This window comes from Pseudophryne corroboree, chromosome 7 (genome assembly GCF_028390025.1).
Source record: "Pseudophryne corroboree isolate aPseCor3 chromosome 7, aPseCor3.hap2, whole genome shotgun sequence".
Taxonomy (NCBI): Eukaryota; Metazoa; Chordata; class Amphibia; order Anura; family Myobatrachidae; genus Pseudophryne; species Pseudophryne corroboree.
In genome coordinates, this window is record NC_086450.1 from 314587084 (window position 1) to 314612757 (window position 25674).

Here is a 25674-nt window from a genome sequence, read left to right on the forward strand (position 1 = left end):
ATTATTTTCTGGGTTTTGGTTGCAGTGTTGTTGTTTTTTTATTCTGATTTTTTTTTATTTTTGTTTGTTTTAACTTTCATGGCTTTTAGGCCTACTAATCTGGGTAAACACCCATATCCCCATAACCCCTGTACAGCAGTGCCCATATACAGTACATGCATAAACTATGCAATATCATTTTCTGAGAATTTTTTTTACATCTGGTGGATGATCGCTGGTATTACACTCGCCGGTAACGCTATACGCCATTATAAGCTCTGTGCGCCTCCCTACGAATAGACAAGCCGACTTGCTCCCAGGCACGCTGCGACTCCATGATCGGGACTAACGCCATAGACAGCATAGATTAGCGAGGCTCCATCTGTAGACAAATCATGGCCCGATCGCTTATCATGGGGTGAAGGGGGCGACAGTTGTATTGGTGTATATGTGGGCCCATTGCAACAATTGAGAGGTTACATCTCATCTGCTGTTTAAAGCTGAGTACACACCTTTTCAATCACTCGGCTGATCGGGTCCCCAGCTTGACCACTGTCATGCGGATGGGATCCGGATTGAAAGTCGACAGTAACTAGGTCGACCACTATTGGTCGACAGTAACTAGGTCGACAGGGTCTTTAGGTCGACATGTTCTAGGTCGGCAGGTCAAAAGGTCGACATGAGTTTTTCACAATTTTTTTCTTTTTTTTAACCTTTTCATACTTAACGATCCACGTGGACTACGATTGGAACGGTAATCTGTGCCGAGCGAAGCGGTAGCGGAGCGAAGGCACCATGCCCGAAGCATGGCGAGCGAACGCGGTGCACTAATTGGGGTTCCCCGTCACTCTACGAAGAAAACAACACCAAAATAACATTAAAAACTCATGTCGACCTTTTGACCTGTCGACCTAGAACATGTTGACCTAAAGACGCTGTCGACCTAGTTACTGTCGACCAATAGTGGTCGACCTAGACATTGTCGACCTAGTTACTGTCGACTTTCAATACCACACCCCATGCAGATAACGGTCTTGATCGGGAATATTTCAAAATGACTAAGGCAGTGCATGTATATTACTCAATACTTATACACTAGACTTGTCATGTGATCAAAGATATATTAGTCGTTTATGGAATGTGAGTAATATAAAGATACCGGACCTCTTAAAAGTTTTTTTTTTTTTTTTTCTCATTCGTTCTAATTCTTTAAAAGAGTCTGTCTAAATTTAAGATAATCACTGCTAAAGGTTTCTGTTGAACCATATGACCCATTGGGTGGGGAGACTAAAACTTTATATATATATTTTTTGTTACTAAGCATAATTAGTGACCTAATTAGTTATCATCTTTTTTTTTTTCTTTCTTCCTAATCAGTTACTTCAGCATGGTGAATTGCTGTTATAACTTATGGTACCTTCTTGACTTCACAACATTGTACTTAAGCCTTAAGAATTATTATTTCTCTTACGTTCTAGAGGATGCTGGGGACTCCAAAAGGACCATGGGATATAGACTGGATCCGCAGGAGCTTGGGCACACTGAAAAGCCCTGGGCAGCATGTTACTGAGGTTCGGGGACCAGCAGAAGGCTTTTCGGTGCCCCGGCACCGCTTCTCAAACCCCCGCCGGCATCTTTTCATTTTCAAATTTGGCGGGCCGAAGCGCGCCGGGAAGGGGCGGAGCTTAGTCCCGCGGCTCACAGCGCCATCTTCTCCTTCAACACACGGCTGAAGGAGACGCTGCCCGGGATTTCCACATCTCCTCTCACAAGTAACGGGGAGCTAATCGGGAGAGGGGGGGCCGCAGTGTGGTGCATTTTATTATTATTTAAGCAGCGCGGGGTACATATATCTTTTGACGGGATATATGGGCGCTGAGGTGTGAGCTGGCATACTCCCTCTGTGTCCTCTATCTGGGCTTCATTGTGGGCCTGTCACCTAGCTGAGACGGTCTGTGTGTATCTGTGTGTCGGTACTACGTGTCGGCATGTCTGAGGCTGAATGTTATTCACCAGAGGAGGTTATTGGGGGAGCGGATGCGGGGCTAGATTTGGGCCTGTCGGCGCAGCCGACACCTGATTTACTCGCATTGTTAAGTACGATAAATACGAATGTCGCTTCTTTATCAAAGAGGTTAAATAAGTCTGAGTCACATGTCCAAAAAAGTCCATGGAAGAGGCTTTGTCTCAGGTGCAGACCCCATCCGGGTCGCAAAAGCGGCCATTTACTGAAGTGGTAGATACTGATACTGATACCGACACGGACTTTGATTCCGAGGTCGATTTCACTGAGGATGCTTTACATCCACGATTAGTTAAGAGTATTCAGTACATGATTGTGGCTATAAAAGATGTTTTACACATTTCTGATGAACCTGCGGTACGGGAAACAAGGATTTGCTTGTTCAAGGGAAAAAAAACCCGAGGTGAAGTTTCCCCCCTCTCATGAAATGAATTCTCTTTGTGAAAAGGCTTGGGAGTCGCCGGACAAGAGGTGGCAGATTCCCAAGAGGATTTACATGGCGTATCCTTTGTCCCTCTGATGACAGGGAAAAATGGGAGGCGTCTCCAAATGTTGACAAAGCTCTATCTCGTTTGTCTAAGAAAGTGGCGCTTCCGTCTCCTGACACGGCAGCTCTCAAAGATCCGGCGGATCGCAAGCTGGAGACGTCTCTGAAGTCCATTTTCGCTGATTCGGGTGCATTGCTCAGACCTGCTGTGGCGTCGGTATGGGTGAGTAGTGCTATTGCTAAATGGGCTGAGAATTTAGCTAATGATATGGATACCCTTGATAAAGATAATGTTCTTTTGACTCTTGGTTATATCAAGGACGCTGCAGATTACCTGAAGGATGCAGCGAGGGATGTTTGTATCTTGGGATCAAGAGCCAATGCCTGGCGATATCGGCCTGGAGGGCGTTGTGGATCCTCAATGGAATGCTGATGCCGACTCCAAGAGAGCTATGGAAGCTTTACCCTTCAAAGGTACTGTCTTGTTTGGGGACGGCTTGGCTGACCTGGTCTCTACCGTGACTGCGGGTAAGTCCTCTTTTCTTCCTTATGTTCCCACACAACAGAAAAAGGCACCACATCAGCAGATGCAGTCCTTTCGTCACAATAAATACAGTCGTGGAAAAGGTTCGTCCTTCCTCGCTTCAAAAGGTAGAGGAAGAGGAAGGAAGCCGCTTGCAGTGTCATGCGCCCAGGACCAAAAGTCCTCCCCTGCCTCTACCAAGTCCACCGCATGACGCTGGGGCTTCCCTGGGGGAGTCCGGACCGGTGGGGGGGGCCGTATGCGAATATTCAGTCAGGTCTGGATTCAATCAGACCTGGATACTTGGGTCCTAGAGATTGTGTCTCAAGGATACAAGCTGGAGTTTCGGGAGATGCCCCCTCACCGGTTCTTCATTTCGGCCTTACCAGTGGCTCTTCCGGACAGGGAGGTGGTGCTGGCAGAGATACAAAAATTGTGTCTACAAAGGGTCATTGTTCCCGTTCCCTCATCCCAACGGGGGGAGGGGTTCTACTCGAGCCTCTTTGTTGTGCCGAAACCGGACGGTTCGGTCAGACCAATTCTGAATTTAAAATCCCTCAATCCATACTTGAAAGTTTTCAAGTTCAAGATGGAATCGCTTTGAGCTGTAATTGCCAGCCTGGAAGGGGGGGATTTTATGGCTTCAGTCGACATAAAGGATGCCTACTTACATGTCCCGATATATCCTTCGCATCAGGCTTTCCTCAGGTTTGCGATACAGGATTCTCATTACCAATTTCAGACGTTGCCGTTTGGTCTTTCCACGGCTCCGAGGATTTTCACCAAGGTCATGGCGGAAATGATGGTTCTCCTTCGCAAACAAGGGGTTACAATTATCCCGTACTTGGACGATCTCCTGATAAAGGCGAGGTCCAAGGAACGGTTGCTGAGAAGTGTAAATTTGTCACTGTCTGTTCTGCGACAGCACGGTTGGGTGCTAAATTTGCCAAAATCTCAGTTGATTCCGACCACTCGGCTGCCTATTCTGGGCATGATTCTGGACACGGATTTACAGAGTGTTTCTTCCATAAGAAAAAGCTCTGGAACTGCAGACGATGGTCAGGGAACTTCTGAGGCCGACGAGTGTGTCAATCCATCACTGTACTCGGGTTCTGGGGAAAATGGTTGCGGCGTACAAAGCCATTCCATTTGGCAGGTGTCATGCCTGGGTGTTTCAGTGGGACTTGCTGAGCAAATGGTCCGGGTCTCACCTGCACATGCACCGGAAGATAAGTCTATCTACCAGAGCCAGAATTTCTCTCCTGTGGTGGCTACAAAGTTCTCACCTCCTAGGGGGACGCCGGTTCGGTATCCAGGATTGGGTACTTCTGACAACAGATGCAAGTCTCCGGGGCTGGGGCGCAGTCACCCAAGGAAGAAACTTCCAGGGGAAATGGTCGCTCCAGGAAGCTTGTCTCCACATAAATGTTCTCGAGTTAAGAGCCATTTAGAATGGCCTGCTACAAGCAAGAAGCCTTCTTCAGGGTCGACCTGTCCTGGTACAGTCAGACAACATCACAGCAGTGGCACATATAAACCGTCAAGGCGGAACAAGGAGCAGAGCGGCAATGGCGGAGGCCACAAGAATCCTTCGCTGGGCGGTACAACACGTGAGCGCCCTGTCAGCAGTCTTCCTACCGGGAGTGGACAACTGGGAAGCAGATTTCCTCAGCAGACACGATCTCCATCCTGGAGAGTGGGCTCTTCACCAAGAGGTATTTGCAGAGGTGACAAAACGTTGGGGAATTCAGTTGATCGACATGATGGCGTCTCGTCTCAACAAGAAGCTCCCGAGATATTGTTCCAGGTCAAGGGACCCCCAAGCCAGTGCAGTGGACGCCCTGGTGTCTCCGTGGGTGTTCCAGTTGGTGTATGTGTTCCCTCCACTTCCTCTCATTCCAAAGGTACTGGGGATCATTTGACGAGCAAGGGTTCAGGCGATTCTCGTCGTTCCAGATTGGCCAAGAAAGGCCTGGTACCTGGATCTTCAGGACTTGCTTGTGGAAGATCCTTGGCCGCTTCCTCTAAGAGTGGACCTGTTACAGGGTCCATGCGTGTTTCCAGACTTGCCGCGTTTGACGGCATGGAGGTTGAGCGCCAGATCTTAGCTCGTAAGGGTATTCCCGGGGAGATCATTCCCACTCTCATTAAGGCTAGGAAGGAGGTTACGGCGAAACATTATCACCGTATTTGGAGAAAGTATGTTTCCTGGTGTGAGTCTAAAATGGCTCCTGCGGAAGATTTTCACTTGGGTCGCTTTCTCCACTTTTTGCAGGCGGGAGTAGATGCAGGCCTGAAATTAGGCTCCATCAAAGTGCAGATTTCGGCTGTGTCTATTTTCTTTCAAAAAGAATTAGCTGTCCTCCCAGAGGTTCAGACTTTTGTAAAAGGAGTAATGCATATCAATCCTCCGTTTGTGCCTCCTTTAGCTCCATGGGATCTTGATGTGGTCTTACGGTTTCTCATGTCTTCCTGGTTTGAACCTTTGCGTAAAGTTGAGTTGAAATTTCTCACTTGGAAGGTAGTTATGCTGTTGGCGCTGGCGTCTGCCAGGCAAGTGTCAGAGTTGGCGGCCTTATCTCATAAGAGCCCGTACTTGATTTTTCATTCGGATAGAGCAGAATTGAGAACTCATAAACAATTTCTGCCGAAGGTGGTTTCTTCATTTCACATTAACCAACCTATTGTGGTCCCGGTGGCTACGGAGGCTGTGGCGATTCCAAAATCTCTGGATGTTGTGAGAGCGTTGAAGATCTACGTCACTAGGACAGCTGTTGCCAGAAAAACTGAGGCGCTGTTTGTCCTGTATGCTTCCAACAAGATTGGTCATCCTGCTTCAAAACAGACTGTTGCACGCTGGATTTGTAGTACGATTCAGCAGGCTCATTCTTTGGCCGGGCTACCAGTGCCGAAGTCAGTAAAACCCCATTCTACCAGGAAAGTGGGCTCATCTTGGGCGGCTGCCCGAGGCGTCTCTGCGTTACAGCTTTGCCGAGCAGCTACTTGGTCGGGTTCAAACACTTTTGCTAAGTTCTATAAGTTTGATACCCTGGCTGATGAGGACCTTGTGTTTGCTCAGTCGATGCTGCAGAGTCGTCCGCACTCTCCCGCCCGGTCTGGAGCTTTGGTATAAACCCCATGGTCCTTTTGGAGTCCCCAGTATCCTCTAGGACGTAAGAGAAAATAGGATTTTGGTACCTACCGGTAAATCCTTTTCTCCTAGTCCGTAGAGGATGCTGGGCGCCCATCCCAGTGTGGACTCTTACTTGCAGTGTTTTCTTGCTGGTAAAATTAGTTTATACACGGGTTGTGTATTTCTTGTTTTCAGCTTGTTGCTGTTACTTCATACTGTTGTCTGGTTTACTGTTACTCCGGTTGTACGGTATGTTTGTGGTGTGGGCTGGTATGTTTGTAGCCCTTAGTTTAAACAAAAATCCTTTCCTCGAAATGTCCGTCTCTCCTGGGCACAGTTCCTATAACTGGGGTCTGGAGGAGGGGCATAAAGGGAGGAGCCAGTTTAAGTCTTTTCAGTGTGCCCAAGCTCCTGCGGATCCCGTCTATACCCCATGGTCCTTTGAGTCCCCAGCATCCTCTACGAACTAGGAGAAAAGGATTTACCGGTAGGTACCAAAATCCTATTTTATTTTGTCTCAAAGTTAGTGTATGTTTTTGTTTTTAGCAATAGATAGGCCTTCCATTGACCAGCGAAAATAGGTAAAAGATGCAGAAAATGTCAGTGGATCTTTTTCACAAAATAGTACTTCATGTCAGCAGGACAGAACTGCCATAAATCAGAATGATGCATCGTTTTAGTAACCAGTTGAGACTTTTCTGTAATGCTAAAAATAAACAGGATGAGCTAAAAACAAAACATCTTCTGTACAGTGTTTCAGTTGTATTACAAATTATGTATGCCATTCTGATCTGCTTTTTGTTGTTTTTTTCTGACAGAGAAATATAAAGAAACTGGAGAAACACATTAAATACGCAATAGAAGTTCAGAATACTGTGGGCAATGGGTCCAGTAGATTGCCATCTGTCAGTTTTGCCTGTGATGAGGTAACATTTTGATTTATCAAGGAAAACAGAAATCATGCAATCTAAAATTCATCTCCAATATGTACTGTAGTAGTTCCTGTATCCATTGACACCAAGGGATATATTTAGTAAAGGTCGATTTTCAAATTGACAAAAAAATCCATCTCAATCAATGTTGGTCTTCCAAGGCAAAACATATATATTTACTAACCTGATTTTTTTTATATTTATTTATAAATGTTAGTAAATGTGTGTTCTAGCCCTGAAATCCCAACATCGATTTCGATTTATATTCATCAACTTAAAATCACTAGTCTACAGTGCAACTTTATAGCAATATGACACCTTTTTGTTTTGTCTTTATTTTGAATGTTCCCAATACTGGGTGACGACATTTGTAATTATTGAACTGTATAGCACTATAGCACACTTGCCGCTCATGTCTAGTTGTGTTAAATATGTTCGCTTTATACTGCCGATTGTTATTTTACTTTGCAATGCCTCAATAAAAAACATAAATAAAAAAAAAATGGATGAAAAGTGCCTTCAGAAATAAACCCGCAAGTCTAAATTGAAAATTAGCATACCCTCCTAAAGCAATCTTTTTTTTTTAATTTTTAATAATGTTTCTTTATTCATCAGAGCTCATACACATTAGATCACATAACAATATAAATGTCAAAAGTATAGTGAATACATAAGCACATTGGAGATAGCAACAATCCAAAAAGGAACCACATAAATAACAAAGGATAGCAAATTGTATGCAATAAAACAATACACAGTATGCAGTTCCCCCACCTAGGCATAGTTAGTAGTCTCCCCCCAACCCCAAATCCATGTGGAAGCATGACCATCCCGAAATTTTGGATGTAAAGAAAAAAAAAGGGGCGGAAAAGAGAATGTTGGCTTTTTAAATTCTGTTGTTTCTGCGTGTGGTGTCACACCCGCCATGCAACCATGAGCAAGGGATTTCTAACAATAACAGCCAATACCTCCTTCTGTGAGTGGAGAAAAGTCGAGAGATAGTGTTCAGGCAAGACCGATTGGTCTAAAAGGGAGTCAGTATAGAAATCTATTTTATGTAACCGTCTCTGATGTAATGCAGGATTCCAGCGTGGCTATGTAATTTAAAATTAGGCAGTCTGACTCCTACATTCACCTGAGGTTGTTGGAGTTTTAATAAACTAATCTGAGGATGTTTAGACCTTCCATATGAAATCCCTAAAAGTTTTATAAATAAACTTTTCATCAGCTACTGTCACCAAAATGTGCAACATTTGTAACTGATATAGAAGTTATTGGAAAGGAAATCATCTTCAACGGAGGAATCCTATCTAGATAAGATAACCTTAAATGCCACCACAGAGACCATTCTCAAACCACTTCTCCGATCAAGTTCCACATGTAAAGATTGTACAGGTCAGCAATATGCCCAGGTAAATTAAGCACCAGATATTTAAGAGATTTAGTAGCCCAAATGATGGGATATCTATTCCCCAAGGAGGTTTCACCATAGGACCCGGATAAAGTGCTTCTGATTTGTCTGGATTAATTTAAAAACTTTAGCGTATTCTGATAATTTATCCCAAATCTTATATATATATATTATAGACATGCATGCATGCACCGGTCCACAGACAGCAGATACACATATCTCAGGCTCCCTGTCTCTAACCAGCTGGCCCGCCCTCTATCGCCTGGCCACTTGTTGGCATCAGGAGCCCTTGCCCTAACAAGCTTTATAAAAGTGCGGCACAGGTGTGCCTGATAGCTGGGAGCGCTTGCTCCAACACATGCACCGGACCTGCATGGATGGGATCTCATGTATGAAATTGCAGGGTATTTCTGTGTATCAACACCAATACAATAATAAAATTTCCGACTGCCAGATAATCTTTGACACAGTATTAAAAGAGACAACCTGAATGTACCCAACACCCCCCCTGGGCGTTCTCTTGGTCCAGTCCTAAACCCAGGTCGCTTTGACCCGGGACACCTGAACTGTTGTGCCCTGTCCTTCAAACACCCGGGGTGGCATCTGGACTGGACTGCCACATATCCTCCCCATAAGCTTCGAGCCTACGGGTGAAGCTGAGCCCTTCTTTGGAGCACATACCTGTTCGCCAATCACAGCAGGCATTCCCCTTTTTGGGTCTGCTTCTCTCCGAGTCCTCCATCCCTCCCCCCCCCCCCCCCCCCACCTCCACCTCTAGCTTTACCCCCACAGTACTCTGCACCTTCTGAGGAGAGGAACTTCCTTGGGATGGCATCCTTTGCCCTGTAATCCTCCTGCTCTGTGCTGGACCCTGAAGCGGTACGGCTGGAGGGCAAGGAACCACCGTGTTAACCATTCATTGGAGCGGAGCGTGATCAGTCATTAAGGTGAATTACCATCCCAGGAAATAGTACTTCAGAGTCTCTACTGTCCACTTGATAGCCAGGCATTCCTGCTCTACCGTGGCATATCGCTGTTCCCTAGGCAGTAGTTTCCTGCTGAGGTAGAGAACTTGTGCCTCCTCCTCCCTCCTGAGACAACACTGCTCCGAGGCCTGTTCCCGAAACATCCGTCTGCAGGATAACCCTTTTTCCGAAGTCCAAGGCTATCGACACTGGTGCTTTACACAGGGCACTTTTTAAGTCCTTCCAGTGTTCATGTACCTGGAACGTTCACACAAGCTTGTCCAGACTTTGCTTTTTCAAGCAATCATTGAGCCTAGCTGCTCTGGTGGCAAAGTTCGGGACAAACTTGCGGTAATATCCCACCAGGCCTAAGAAGGCCCTGAGTTGGGTCTTCCTCTCAGGCCTTGACCCAAGCACCTCCACATTATTGACCTGAGATTTGATTTGGCCCCGGCCCACCATGTACCCCAAGTACTTAGCCTCCGACATACCTATCGCACACTTCTCTGGGCTGGCTGTGGAAGCGCACAGTCTTTAATACGGCTTCCACTTTGGCCCGATGAGACTTTGTCGTCGCTGAAGATAGCAATGTCCTCTAGGTACACGGCTGCGTACTTTTGGTGGGACTGGAGGAGCTTATTCATAGCCCGCTGGAATGTGGCCAGGGCCCCGTGAAGACCAAATGGCAAGACGCGATACTGAAACAGGCTATCTGGGGTGGAAAAAGCTGTTTTCGCCTTGGCAGCCTCGGTGAGGGGAATCTGCCAATAGCCGTATTGGCAGATAGGCATCAAATTTAGATACCTGGTTCAACCTGCGGAAGTCGTCGCAGAACCGCAGTGCTCCGGGCGGCTTGGGGACTAGCACTATGCGGTTATTCCACCCGCTGGTGGACTCTTCAATAACCCCCAGGCATAACATCTCGTCCACTTCAGTACTGCATCCCTCTTTGCCTCGGATATCTGGTACGGCCGCAAATTGACCACTACCCACGGAGGAGTAACAATGTCGTGCTTGATGTTCTTAGTCCTCCATGGAATCTCAGAAAAGACATCTAAATTTCTCCTGACCATGTCTTGAGCTTGACGCATCTTGACCTCGTCGAGAAATCTGTCAATTGGGACTGCACATACCGAGATCTTGGCCACTCTTGCAGTTGCTGTCTCTGAGCTTTCCTTCCAAGGCTTCAGCAGATTTAAATGATAGATCTGCGTAGGCTTCCGCTTTCCTGGTTGGCTCACACGATTATTTTCCGGCCCCACAGCCTCGAGCACTGTATATGGCCCTTGCCAATAGGTATACAACTTGCCCTCTGTGGGTACCAGGACCAAGACCACTACATTTGGCTCTAGGGACGTCTGTTGTTCCCATCCCTCCTTTAGGAGGTCCAGGAATCCCCAGGGCTGTCTGCCGTACAACAGCTCAAAGGGGCTGAAGCCTGTAGAGAACTGGGGAACCTCTCGGATGGCGAACCTCAGAAAAGGTAGGAGCTGGTCCCAATCCCTTTTGTCCTGGGCTACTGCCCTGCTTGAGTGTACAGTTAAAACGCTCCACCAAGCCTTTGGTCTGGGGATGATACACTTAGGTGCAAATCTTTTTAACCTCCGGCACCTGATATAAGTCGCTCATCAACCGGGACATAAAGGGGGTCCCCTGGTCAGTGAGGACCTCCTTGGGTATGCCCAGGCAGGAGAAGATCAGCAATGGTTCTTTGGCAATGGTTGCTATCTTCATATTTCATAGAGGGATGACTTCAGGATATTGTGTGGGTATCATGTGGCATAATCAAGGAGGAGTTTGATATACTGATGTCACCTTGCTGATTTTTCCACCGGCCCTACAATATCCATCCCAATCCTTTCAAAGGGAATGGAGATTACTGAAAGAGGGATGACGGGAGCTCTGTACTGGGGCTTTGGGACGGTACGCTGGCAGATGGTACACCCCTGACAGTACTTTGCTACCATCACCCGGATTCCCGGCCAGAAACACCGCTGCTGCACCCTCTGCAGAGTTTTCTCCTCCCCCAAATGTCCTCCCCACAACTGTGAATAGGCAGCTTCCAGGACCAGAGGCTGATGGACCCGTGGCACTATAAGCTGCTCAACTTTCTTTCCCCGTTCCTCGACAACCCTATATAGTAAATCCTTATCTACTATGATATAAGGGCTGCACCCCCTGGGTAATGACTAATACATTTTCCCATTATAAATACTGGAAAGCATTTGCGAGGTTCGGGTCTTCCTGCTGGTCTCGTCTGAAATCTTGAAGCGACGTGACAGTTCTTAATGTCCTTTCGTCACTCGCCTCCTCTGGGTCGGTCGGCTCTTCTGGCGTAGACGTACCGACTGCACATAGGCAGTCGGCTCCTGAAGAATTACTCGACCTTTGTGCCACGTAGCTGGGAGAGGAAGGTAGCTCCTCGAGTTGAAACACCAGCGAGCGTTGGGCGACGGCTGCCAACAGCTGGATTATTCGTCACCGATGTTGCACTGCAAACCGCACTCTGGGGTACTTGCGAGTGGCACCGTGGATGCAGAGCACCTCAACCGCAGGTAAGACCTGGTCAACGCCTTCAGGGACCGACCCCGCGGAGATAATTCACAACTCACTCCCGGTATCGACAAGCACCTGGATTGGGCGTGCAGCGATATGGAAGATCACCTGGAACTCGGTGGGCATAGACAAACCCTTGTTTCTGACATAGCTGTAGGCTGGTTGCTCCGATTTCCCTGCTCCGCACTCCATAGGCTCATGCTGTTTGGTACAGTCCTTTCGGATGTGGCCCTGTTACCCGCACTCATAGCAGACGACCGGATTGATCCGGGCCCCGTTACCGGAGATAGACGGTTCCGGGGTCTTGGAACTGGTCAAGTCTCTCGGTCTAAGGGCTTAGCCATTTTTCCCAGTGCAGCATATCTCTCAATTGCAGCGGCTAGGTCCTCCATATTTTGGGGGTCAGCCTGGAGAACCCATCTCTGCATAGCTCTGTCTAAGGCCAGCACACAGTGGTCTATGGCTACGGTCTCCACCACTTGGGCAGCCATGTTCTTCTCAGGCTGAAGCCAAGACCTCGCCATTTTTAGAAGTTCAGCCAGCTGGATTTGAGAATTCTCTGTCATGGTCCAATGCCAGACCTGGAACCGCTGGGCTTTGCAGGCTTAGTTACGCTGACGCAACCAAGTATGGCAGCTTTAAGCTGCGAATAAGTGGATGCCTGGTCCACCGGGAGGTCATGGTACGTTTTCTGGGGATCCCCCGTCAAATATGGGGCCAAACTTACAAAAGGTGAACAGTATGCTGCGCTAATTAGATTGTTTGTGAGCAGCTCAATGATTTGGTATAATAGAGTTTGTTTTGTTACTTGAGCGCTGGTGTATGTGTTGAATATGTGAGATATAATGTAACAGATGTGATATACTATGTTTCAGGGTGGGAATGGAATAGATGAGTCAAAGAGTTAATTTAGGAAAGTGAAAAGAGCCAAACAAAAATTAGAAAATAATAAAATAATAAGAATGAAGAGAAAATAACAATGAAGAAAAGATAAAATAAAGGTAGAGATAGAAATCAAAAAAAGTTTACAGTCTTTTTTTTGTGTACTGTTGGGAGCGAGAGAGTCTTATTGTATTACCGCAGTTGTTTGACATAGGTGCAATCACTGGTTTGCCTGTCTGGGCTAGATTTAAAACTTTCCCTACCTGTCCCTGCGATGTGCAGCTATTGCTTGTGCCGCTTGTGGCAGTTGGTGAAGTCCTGAGCCGGGGACGTGTCTCCGCACGGAGCCGCGCCAGACACTGTAGCACGTCCCCGGCTCAGGACTTCACCAACTGCCACAAGCGGCACATAGCTACAATAGCCGCACATCGCAGGAACAGGTAGGGAAAGTTTTCAATTTAGCCCAGACGAGCAAACCAGTGATTGCACCTGCGTCAAATAACTGCGGTAATACAATAAGACTCGCTCCCAACAGTACACAAAAAAAGACTGTAAACATTAGAAACTGCTCCTTATTTTTATTATTATTTTTATTTTTTGTGTTTGTTTTAATTTACTTTATTATGATTTATTTTTGATCTCTATCTCTACCTTTTATTTTATTTTTTTCTTCATTCTTATTTTCTCTTCATTTTTATTATTTTCTAATTTTTGTTTGGCTCTTTTCTCTTTCCTACATAAACTATTCTCTTTGACTCATCTATTCCATTCCCACCCTGAAACATAGTATATCACATCTGTTACATTATATCTCACATATTCAACACATACACTAGCGCTCAAGTAACAAAACAAATATGGGGCCAGCTTATTCGCCTAGCTACCCTCTGGCCATCCGAGGCGTGGGTCAAGCAAAACAAAATTCCCGATTAAGTGCCAGCATCAGGGCTAACTGGATAGCCCTACGGGTGGTAATTTACTGCGGCTAATAGGGTACCGCTACATGTGTAATACAGGTTGAGTATCCCATATCCAAATATTCCAAAATACGGAATATTCCGAAATACAGAATTTTTTGAGTGAGATAGTGAAATCTTTGTTTTCTGATGGCATAGTGTAAACAAACTTTAATACACAGTTGTTAAAAATATTGTATTAAATGACCTTCAGACTGTGTGTATAATGCAAATATGAAACACAAATGAATTGTGTGAATGTACACACACTTTGTTTAATGCACAAAGTTATTAAAAATATTGGCTAAAATTTCCTTCAGTCTGTGTATATAAGGTGTATATGAAACATAAATGCATTCTGTGCTTAGACTTGGGTCCCATCACCATGAAATCTCATTATGGTATGCAATTATTCCAAAATGCGGAAAAATCCGATATCCAAAATACTTCTGGTCCCAAGCATTTTGGATAAGGGATACTCAACCTGTATACCATTATGCACCATTCTGGATTGAAGTGTGGTGTTGTAAATTGCTGATTTTGTTAGGTTTGTTTTCAAAAACTGATGTCCATTCCATCAACATTAACACTCGATACGCCACAAGGAGATGAAAGAAATAGCTGCTTTTTGCTTTCAGGAAAGCACATCTGAGCCAACAAATTAGTTCAACTAAATTACATTTTTATACACTGAGGGCTCCACTTAACAACGAGACATGTTCTTTGTTCAGTGTTTTTTTCTCTATCGTCCTAGTGGATGCTGGGGTTCCTGAAAGGACCATGGGGAATAGCGGCTCCGCAGGAGACAGGGCACAAAAAGTAAAGCTTTTCCAGATCAGGTGGTGTGCACTGGCTCCTCCCCCTATGACCCTCCTCCAGACTCCAGTTAGATTTTTGTGCCCGGCCGAGAAGGGTGCAATTCTAGGTGGCTCTCATAAAGAGCTGCTTAGAGAAAGTTTAGCTTAGGTTTTTTATTTTACAGTGATTCCTGCTGGCAACAGGATCACTGCAACGAGGGACAGAGGGGAGAAGAAGTGAACTCACCTGCGTGCAGGATGGATTGGCTTCTTGGCTACTGGACATCGGCTCCAGAGGGACGATCACAGGTACAGCCTGGATGGTCACCGGAGCCGCGCCGCCGGCCCCCTTGCAGATGCTGAAGTAAGAAGAGGTCCAGAATCGGCGGCTGAAGACTCCTGCAGTCTTCTAAAGGTAGCGCACAGCACTGCAGCTGTGCGCCATTTTCCTCTCAGCACACTTCACACGCAGTCACTGAGGGTGCAGGGCGCTGGGGGGGGGGCGCCCTGGGAGGCAAATGAAAACCTATTAAAAGGCTAAAAATACCTCACATATAGCCCCCAGAGGCTATATGGAGATATTTAACCCCTGCCTGGATTCACAAAATAGCGGGAGACGAGCCCGCCGGAAAAGGGGCGGGGCCTATCTCCTCAGCACACGGCGCCATTTCCTCTCACAGCTCCGCTGGTCAGGACGGCTCCCAGGTCTCTCCCCTGCACTGCACTACAGAAACAGGGTAAAACAGAGAGGGGGGGCAAATTTAATGGCAATATTTTGATATATATAAAGCAGCTATAAGGGAGCACTTATTATAAGGCTATCCCTGTCATATATAGCGCTTTTTTGGTGTGTGCTGGCAGACTCTCCCTCTGTCTCCCAAAGGGCTAGTGGGTCCTGTCTTCGTGTAGAGCATTCCCTGTGTGTCTGCTGTGTGTCGGTACGTGTGTGTCGACATGTATGAGGACGATATTGGTGTGGAGGCGGAGCAATTGCCAAATATGGGGATGTCACCTCCTAGGGGGTCGACACCAGAATGGATGCCTTTATTTGTGGAATTACGGGATAGCGTCAACTCGCTTAAGCAGTCGTTTGACGACATGAGGCGGCCGGACAATCAATTAGTGCCTGTCCAGGCGCCTCAAACACCGTCAGGGGCTGTGAAACGCCCTTTGCCTCAGTCGGTCGACACAGACCCAGACACAGGCACTGATTCCAGTGGTGACGGTGACGAATCAACCGTATTTTCCAGTAGGGCCACACGTTATATGATTTTGGCAATGAAGGAGGCGTTACATTTAGCTGATACTACAGGTACCACTAAACAGGGTATTATGTGGGGTGTGAAAAAACTACCTATAGTTTTTCCTGAATCAGAAGAATTAAATGACGTGTGTGATGAAGCGTGGGTTGCCCCTGATAAAAAGCTGATAATTTCAAAGAAATTATTGGCATTATACCCTTTCCCGCCAGAGGTTAGGGAGCGCTGGGAAACACCTCCTAGGGTGGACAAGGCGCTAACACGCTTATCTAAACAAGTGGCGTTACCCTCTCCTGAGACGGCCGCACTTAAAGATCCATCAGATAGGAGGATGGAAAATATCCAAAAAAGTATATACACACATGCAGGTGTTATACTACGACCAGCTATAGCGACTGCCTGGATGTGCAGTGCTGGGGTAGTTTGGTCAGAGTCCCTGATTGAAAATATTGATACCCTGGACAGGGACAATATTTTACTGTCGTTAGAACAAATAAAGGATGCATTTCTTTATATGCGTGATGCACAGAGGGATATCTGCACACTGGCATCACGGGTAAGTGCTATGTCCATTTCGGCCAGAAGAGCTTTATGGACGCGACAGTGGACAGGCGATGCGGATTCAAAACGGCATATGGAAGTTTTGCCGTATAAAGGGGAGGAGTTATTTGGAGTCGGTCTATCAGATTTGGTGGCCACGGCTACAGCCGGGAAATCCACCTTTCTACCTCAAGTCACTCCCCAACAGAAAAAGACACCGACTTTTCAACCGCAGCCCTTTCGTTCCTTTAAAAATAAGAGAGCAAAGGGCTATTCATATCTGCCACGAGGCAGAGGTCGAGGGAAGAGACAGCAACAGGCAGCTCCTTCCCAGGAACAGAAGCCCTCCCCGGCTTCTACAAAAGCCTCAGCATGACGCTGGGGCTTCTCAAGCGGACTCGGGGACGGTGGGCGGTCGTCTCAAAAATTACAGCGCGCAGTGGGCTCACTCGCAGGTAGATCCCTGGATCCTGCAGATAATATCTCAGGGGTACAGGTTGGAATTAGAGACAGATCCACCTCGCCGTTTCCTGAAGTCTGCTTTACCAACGTCCCCCTCCGAAAGGGAGACGGTTTTGGAAGCCATTCACAAGCTGTACTCTCAGCAGGTGATAGTCAAGGTACCTCTTCTACAACAAGGGAAGGGGTATTATTCCACTCTATTTGTGGTACCGAAGCCGGATGGCTCGGTAAGGCCTATTCTAAATCTGAAGTCCTTGAACCTGTACATAAAGAAGTTCAAGTTCAAGATGGAGTCACTCAGAGCAGTGATAGCGAACCTGGAAGAAATTTACCCCTCACACCAGGGGTACCTCAGGTTCGTTGTACAAAACTGTCACTATCAGTTTCAGACGCTGCCGTTTGGTTTGTCCACGGCACCTCGGGTCTTTACAAAGGTAATGGCCGAGATGATGATTCTTCTTCGAAGAAAAGGCGTATTAATTATCCCATACTTGGACGATCTCCTAATAAGGGCAAGGTCCAGAGAACAGTTAGAGATGGGATTAGCACTATCTCAAGAGGTGCTAAAGCAGCACGGATGGATTCTGAATATTCCAAAATCCCAATTAATGCCGACAACTCGTCTGCTGTTCCTAGGGATGATTCTGGACACGGTTCAGAAAAAGGTTTTTCTTCCCGAGGAAAAAGCCAAGGAGTTATCCGACCTGGTCAGGAACCTCCTAAAACCAGGAAAGGTGTCTGTACATCAATGCACAAGAGTCCTGGGAAAAATGGTGGCTTCTTACGAAGCAATTCCATTCGGCAGATTCCATGCAAGAATTTTCCAAAGGGATCTGTTGGACAAATGGTCAGGGTCGCATCTTCAGATGCACCTGCGGATAACCCTGTCTCCAAGGACAAGGGTATCTCTTCTGTGGTGGTTGCAGAGGGCTCATCTATTGGAGGGCCGCAGATTCGGCATACAGGATTGGATCCTGGTGACCACGGACGCCAGCCTGAGAGGCTGGGGAGCAGTCACACAAGGAAGAAACTTCCAGGGAGTGTGGTCGAGCCTGGAAAAGTCTCTTCACATAAACATTCTGGAACCAAGCGCAATCTACAATGCTCTAAGCCAGGCGGAACCTCTGCTTCAAGGAAGACCGGTGTTGATCCAGTCGGACAACATCACGGCAGTCGCCCATGTAAACAGACAGGGCGGCACAAGAAGCAGGAGTGCAATGGCAGAAGCTGCCAGGATCCTTCGCTGGGCGGAGAATCACGTGATAGCACTGTCAGCAGTGTTCATCCCGGGCGTGGACAACTGGGAAGCAGACTTCCTCAGCAGACACGATCTTCACCCGGGAGAGTGGGGACTTCATCCAGAAGTTTTCCACATGCTAATAAACCGTTGGGAAAGACCAATGGTGGACATGATGGCGTCTCGCCTCAACAAAAAACTGGACAGGTATTGCGCCAGGTCAAGAGATCCGCAGGCAATAGCTGTGGACGCGCTGGTAACACCTTGGGTGTACCAGTCGGTGTATGTGTTTCCTCCTCTGCCTCTCATACCAAAGGTATTGAGAATCATACGGCAAAGCGGAGTAAAAACGATACTAGTGGCTCCGGATTGGCCAAGAAGGTCTTGGTACCCGGAACTTCAAGAGATGGTCACGGACGATCCGTGGCCTCTACCTCTGAGAAGGGACCTGCTTCAACAGGGTCCCTGCCTCTTTCAAGACTTACCGCGGCTGCGTTTGACGGCATGGCGGTTGAACGCCAGATCCTAAAAGGAAAAGGCATTCCAGAAGAAGTCATTCCTACCTTGATTAAGGCAAGAAAGGAAGTCACCGCGAAGCATTATCACCGCATTTGGCGGAAATATGTTGCGTGGTGCGAGGATCGGAGTGCTCCGACGGAGGAATTTCAACTGGGTCGTTTCCTACATTTCCTGCAATCAGGATTGTCTATGGGTCTCAAATTGGGATCTATTAAGGTTCAAATTTCGGCCCTGTCAATATTCTTCCAAAAAGAATTGGCCTCAGTCCCTGAGGTCCAGACTTTTGTCAAAGGAGTACTGCATATACAACCTCCTGTGGTGCCTCCGGTGGCACCGTGGGATCTAAATGTAGTTTTAGATTTCCTCAAATCCCATTGGTTTGAACCACTAAAAAATGTGGATTTGAAATATCTCACATGGAAAGTGACTATGTTACTGGCCCTGGCTTCCGCCAGGAGAGTATCTGAACTGGCGGCTTTATCTTATAAAAGCCCTTATTTAATTTTCCATTCGGATAGGGCAGAGCTGCGGACGCGTCCGCATTTTCTCCCTAAGGTGGTATCAGCGTTTCACCTGAACCAGCCTATTGTAGTGCCTGCGGCTACAAGCGACTTGGAGGACTCCAAGTTGTTGGACGTTGTCAGAGCTTTAAAAATATACATTTCAAGGACGGCTGGAGTCAGAAAATCTGACTCGCTGTTTATACTGTATGCACCCAACAAGTTGGGTGCGCCTGCTTCTAAGCAGTCGATTGCTCGTTGGATTTGTAACACAATTCAACTTGCACATTCTGTAGCTACGTGGTCAGGGGAGAACACGTTTGTAAAATTCTACAAATTTGATACCCTGGCAAAAGAGGACCTGGAGTTCTCTCATTCGGTGCTGCAGAGTCATCCGCACTCTCCCGCCCGTTTGGGAGCTTTGGTATAATCCCCATGGTCCTTTCAGGAATCCCAGCATCCACTAGGACGATAGAGAAAATAAGAATTTACTTACCGATAATTCTATTTCTCGGAGTCCGTAGTGGATGCTGGGCGCCCATCCCAAGTGCGGATTATCTGCAATACTTGTACATAGTTATTGTTAACTAATTCGGGTTATTGTTAGGGAGCCATCTTTCAGAGGCTCCTCTGTTATCATACTGTTAACTGGGTTTAGATCACAAGTTGTACGGTGTGATTGGTGTGGCTGGTATGAGTCTTACCCGGGATTCAAAATCCTCCCTTATTGTGTACGCTCGTCCGGGCACAGTACCTAACTGGAGTCTGGAGGAGGGTCATAGGGGGAGGAGCCAGTGCACACCACCTGATCTGGAAAAGCTTTACTTTTTGTGCCCTGTCTCCTGCGGAGCCGCTATTCCCCATGGTCCTTTCAGGAACCCCAGCATCCACTACGGACTCCGAGAAATAGAATTATCGGTAAGTAAATTCTTATTTTTTTTAATAAAGTAATTTTTATTCAGCAGTCTGGAGAATAAAGTAGACATTGCAGAGCATCATCATATCACAAAAAATAAATCAATTAGCTTGAGGCAGAACCTCATTTGAAAAAAGTTCACATTTGTGGGATAACTGAACATGTCCATGAGGGAATGCACACACAATGTCCTGTTGTTCAGATCATTTGGGTCTGCAAGATCCGTAACCATATATATAAAACCTCATGTACTTTTATATTTACGCCCTTAAACTAACCTATAAGAAACATGAAATTAAAGAGAAAAAATACAAAAAACAGAAGCAAGGTGAGAAGGAATATTTTGATTCAGGACCACAGTGATCATGCAATGAAGTAGACGACCCCGCAGGGCCCAACCGCCAAGCATCTCAAAAACGTCATTAGACAGTAAATTTTTGGGAAGTTAGCACTATAGTGCCCTCTATAGTTGCGGGATCGGGTGAGAATGGGGGGAGTCAAGCCATGGAGACCAGACCCTTTCAAATTTGGCTGATGCGTTTTGTTTCATATGTACATATCTTTCCTTAATTATTGTATCATTAATTAAGGCCTTAAGCGCAGAAACCAAAGGGGCTCTAGGGGCCATCCAAAGCCTCGCAATGCAAACCTTAGCCAAGGCACATACACTGCGAGCATACAGACCCATCGAAACAGACAGAGAAGTAGAGCATCCCATTCCCAGAATACAGAATTGATGGGTAAGCAGTCCGCCAGTCACTCCCGTACTCTCCAGAATTGACCTGACCCCCAACCAGAACACCCTCAACCTCGGGCAATCCCACACTAGATGCCAAAATGTTCCCACCTCCCCCCCGCACTTAGGACAAAGGCCTGATCCGCCCGTACCAAAAGTAGCCAGCCTAGCTGGAGTCATATACGTTCTGTGTAAAATGAAGAATTGAATTTGCTGATATCTGAGAGATTTGGTAACTTTGGCAGGGTATTCTAGAGCAAGGGCCCAGTCCTCCTCAGTTATTAAACCCATATCCTCCTCCCACCTTCCACGGAGACGTGTCAGAGGGTCCGCATGGAGCTTAGTAAGCAAATATCCATACGCAAGGGAGACCATCTTAGCTCGACCCAAAGTAGCCACAAAGGTCTTGATGGGAAATGGGAGGATTCGTGATGGGGACTCAGCAAACTGGGACTGGAGGGCGTGACGAAGCTGGAGGTACCTGAAAAAATAGGAATTGGGTAACTCAAACTCATCTCTCAGTTGCTGAAAGGATTTGAGTACCCCATCTAGGTAAAGTTGGGAGATAGAAACCAAAGATCTAGGGGCCCATACCTCCCGCCCCTCAAGCGCATGTACTTCAGGGAGCCAGTCAGAGTACCAAAGGGGGGTATCAGGATCCAAACCATCGTATCCCAAGAGGACTCTCAGGGCCTGCCATATCTTCAAGGCCTGGAAAATAATAGGGGGAAGAAACCGAGCTATGATCCCACTCAGCAGCACCTGCACAGGAGAGAGGGGAGGAAAGTAACAGCGAATAAACTCACAGTGTAAAGAGTTAACCCCAGAATCCTGCGCCCACACACTAATATGAGTCAGCTGAGCAGCGTAGTAATATATCTGAAAATTAGGTAGAGCCAGGCCACCGTCAGTGCGCTGCCTGGTAAGGGTGTTTAGCTGTATCCTAGGTCGTTTGTTAGCCCATATTAGAGAGGATAGAACACTATTTAATTTCCTAAAGAACAGCGGATAAATATATACCGGGGACTGGAGAATAATGTATAAAAGTTTGGGCAGTATAATCATTTTAATGAGATTAACCCTGCCAGACACCGTCAGTGGAAGCTTACACCAAGTTTTGGATTTGCCCATGACCCACTGCATAGTTGGGTCCAGGTTCAGAGGGACAAAATCAGAAGGGTCATTAGTAATTTGAATCCCGAGGTATTTAAATTGTATTGTCCAACATAGTGGCAGGGAAATTTTGGGAATAGAAGGGGGGGGGGGCCTATGACTGGCATAATGTATGATTTAGACCAGTTAATTCTAAGACCCGAGTGATCACCAAAGCACTCAATCACACGCAGCAGAGTGGGCATTGACTTGGTGTAATCCTGCAAAAACAACAACATGTCGTCGGCATATAGAGCTATTCTATCCTCACGTGGACCCGTACAGATTCCCACAATATCTGGGTGCGATCGTATCAAACAGGCCAGGGGCTCGATGGCCAGGGCAAACAGTGCGGGGGATAGGGGGCAGCCCTGCCTAGTACCACGGGACAGTTGAAAAGAGGGGGATACAAAGCCGTTCACCAAGATCCTGGCACTCGGATGTTGATACAGTAATTTAGTCCATCTGATAAAGTTGGGTCCAAAGCCCATACAAGCCATCACCTCCCATAAGTAAGCCCATTCAATGCTGTCAAAAGCCTTGGCCGCGTCTAACGAGACCACAGCCGAGTCAGAAGGGGAGTCATGTGGGAGTTGCAAAATGGTATATAGTCTACGTAGGTTAATAGATGTGGACTTCCCTGGCATGAAGCCAGTTTGGTCCGAGTGAACGAGGGAGGTGATTACTGTGTTAAGCCGTACTGCCAATATCTTTGCCAGGACCTTAGCGTCGGTGGGAATCAGGGAAATCGGCCTATAGGAGTCTGGAGACCCAGGGTCCTTACCGGGCTTTGGAATCACTATTATAATTGCCTCTGACATAGAGAGGGGAAGTTCGTTGTTGGCAAATATATCTAAGTATAGGGCATGGAGTCTGGGCCCAAAAAAATCGATATGATTTTTGTAAACCTCAGAGGGAATCCCGTCACTCCCCGGACATACCTAGGGGACATACCAATGGCCGCAGTCACCTCCTCGAGCGTCAAGGGCGCCTCCAGCAGTCCACAGGCCTTAGGGGAGAGTGCGGGCAGCGCAATACCCCCCAGGTAATATGAGATATCTAGAGTAAAGCGCGTCAGTTGTGAGCTATAAACCTCAGAATAATAAGATCTGAATAACTGTGCAATGTCCGGCGTGGTGTCAACAAAGGAGCCATCCCCATCGGACATCTGGGTGATCGTAGACCCAGGACGGTCACAGTGTATCAGACGGGCCAGGAGTCCCCCCGTCCTATCAGCCTGCATGTAAATATTAGTGGCCTTAAAAAGGAGGGAACGTGAGTTTTTATCGGACAGGTGGGCCATCCAAGCCGACTGAGCCACCAACCAGCGTGTCTTCGTCGCGGGGGCACCAACTAGCAAATATTGGGACTCTAGTTCCCTAGCGTCACCTTCAAGGGCCTGTTCTCTCTCCCTGGAGGATATTTTATGAGCCGCTATGCGTCCAATATATGATCCTCTCAAAAACGCCTTAAATGAATCCCAAACTATCGTACTCGGGGCTGACCCTACATTATCGTTAAAGTACCCCCCCCCACTGAGTCTCCAGGTCGCTGCAGTCACCCAGTTGGGTCAGCCAAGAGGGGTGCAGCTTTCAATAAGAGTGCCCCCTCTGACTTCCCACAGCAATAGTCATCAACAGAGGGGAGTGGTCAGAGACCCCTCGAGCCTCATAGTGAATGTCAATAATCCCAGGGACAAGGGCAGGGGACACTAGCATCAGGTCAATCCTGGAGAAGGAGCCATGAGTACTGGAAAAACAGGAGAACTGACGGGCCGCAGGATGACGGAGCCTCCACACATCAACCCACTGTAAACTATCCAAGAAATCCGCAAACTTGGTAGGGCCAGCACCCGCCAGCGCAGCCATCGATCCAAGGACAAATCTAGGATGTTAATAAAATCACCCAGACATATCACTGGGGTGGTAGGAGATGGAGCAATGAAAGAGGCAGCCTGCTGCAGCACAGCATACGAAAAAGGAGGGGGGACATACACCGCTAATATGTAATAAGGCTGGGAACTCAGTTTACATTCCATAAAAACAAATCTTCCATACGGGTCAGTTTTGATCGACAGTAATTCAAATTGCACTGACTTTTTAATCCGAACCGAGACACCCCTAGAAAAGGAAGAATGAGAGGCATGGTAAGCCCATCCCACCCAGGCCCGTCGTAAAGACAGTAACCTATGTCCCTCCAAGTGGGTCTCACTGAGGCATGCAGTATCCGGGTCATATTTCTTAATCATATTTAGAACCAAAGATCGTTTGATTTTGTTATTCAGACCTCGGACATTCCATGCCAGAAATTTCAAGTTAATCATAACCCCACGTAGACTTTATGTACCTCCCGGATAGACATTTCCCAAAATATAACTGAGAACCAACATCATTAATACCAGCAACACATGACGTATATAAGCCCTGCGTTATAATCCACAGCGTCTGAACTAGTAAACATCCTTGCTTCAGAAAAAACTTAGGTAAGAAAAATAACAAACTAAAGCAAGAAAACCAAAAACAGCAGCAAGGGGAGCCGCAACCGGCAGCTTCCCAATTATCCCTCCCCTCCCCGTACACCCCCCAGAACACCGGCATACTTATATCCCAAACCAACAGCCCAAACTACCAAGCGCTAAGAAGGCCTAGATTCTCAACTAAATCTCTAACCCTCTTCTAGCCAACAACACTTGGATGTAAAAGTCTTGAGCCACCAATGCAAATTAGGGGGGCTCCCCGATCTAAGATCGTTCCCTCCGGTAATCTAAGCCCAGCATCTGCAACGCAGGAGATCAGTCCGGAGCCAGCTGTCGAGCACCTGGTGCAAATCTGTCCAGCCATTGTGCCGCCTCCCTGGGGGAATTAAAAAACTTGGTCTCCCCATCCGCCACAACCCGGAGCCTTGAAGGAAACAGCATGGAATACTGGATGTTGAGGTCTCGCAGACGCCGTTTAATGGGCATAAACTGGGCCCGATCCTTCTGGACGTCTGCGGCAAAGTCCGGGAAGGCCGACACCTTGACTCCATTACGGACCAACGGGCCCTTTGTAGGGCCTAGGCGAAGAACTGAGTCCCGGTCCTTATAATGCAGGAATTTGGCGATGAAGGTGCGAGGAAGGGCACCAGGAGGTAGCGGCCGAGATGGTATCCTATGTGCACGCTCCACCGTGAATTGGGCCGTAAAGGACTCGGCGCCATACATCTCCTTAAGCCAAGATTCGAGGAAGTCCTCCGGCTGCGAGCCCTCTTCTCTTTCAGGCAGGCCTACAAATCTGACGTTATTCCTGCGCAGCCTTCCCTCCATGTCTAAAAGCTTGGTCTGGAGGGAGGAAACCTGCTGGGTCACCGTGGATATGGACTGCTTTAGGGGGCCACACATATCTTCCAGGTTGGAGACCCGTGTCTCCGCCTCACCCACTCTCTCACGGATACGCTGAACATCTTGTCGGAGCAAGGAGAGGTCGCACTGCACCTTTTCCATCTTATCGGAGAGACGCTGTTCAATGCCAGCTATAGCCTCCAGCACCTGTTGAATAGACGGTGCCTCCGCCGCCTCTGGGGAACCGGCCGCAGATGCAGAGGGGGAGTTCGAGTGGGTTGGAGAGGTTCCCTGAGAAGGAGCCGATGACACCCTGGGAGTGGGTTGCCTGGCATATCTTTCTAGTTTGGCCGCGGCCGTGCTCTGGCCGCCCTTAACCATATTGGACAG

At 47.4% G+C, this 25674-nt stretch overlaps 1 protein-coding gene across 1 annotated transcript in view; it reads left to right on the forward strand.

The window, feature by feature from the left end:
• Nucleotides 1-25674, forward strand: part of ATF7IP2 (activating transcription factor 7 interacting protein 2) — a 233173-nt gene that overhangs the window by 116219 nt on the left and 91280 nt on the right. Inside the window, exon 5 of the mRNA XM_063934278.1 lies at nucleotides 6964-7071. Within this exon, the coding sequence (XP_063790348.1) occupies nucleotides 6964-7071 (108 nt within the window). The remainder of the gene's footprint in view (nucleotides 1-6963; nucleotides 7072-25674) is intronic.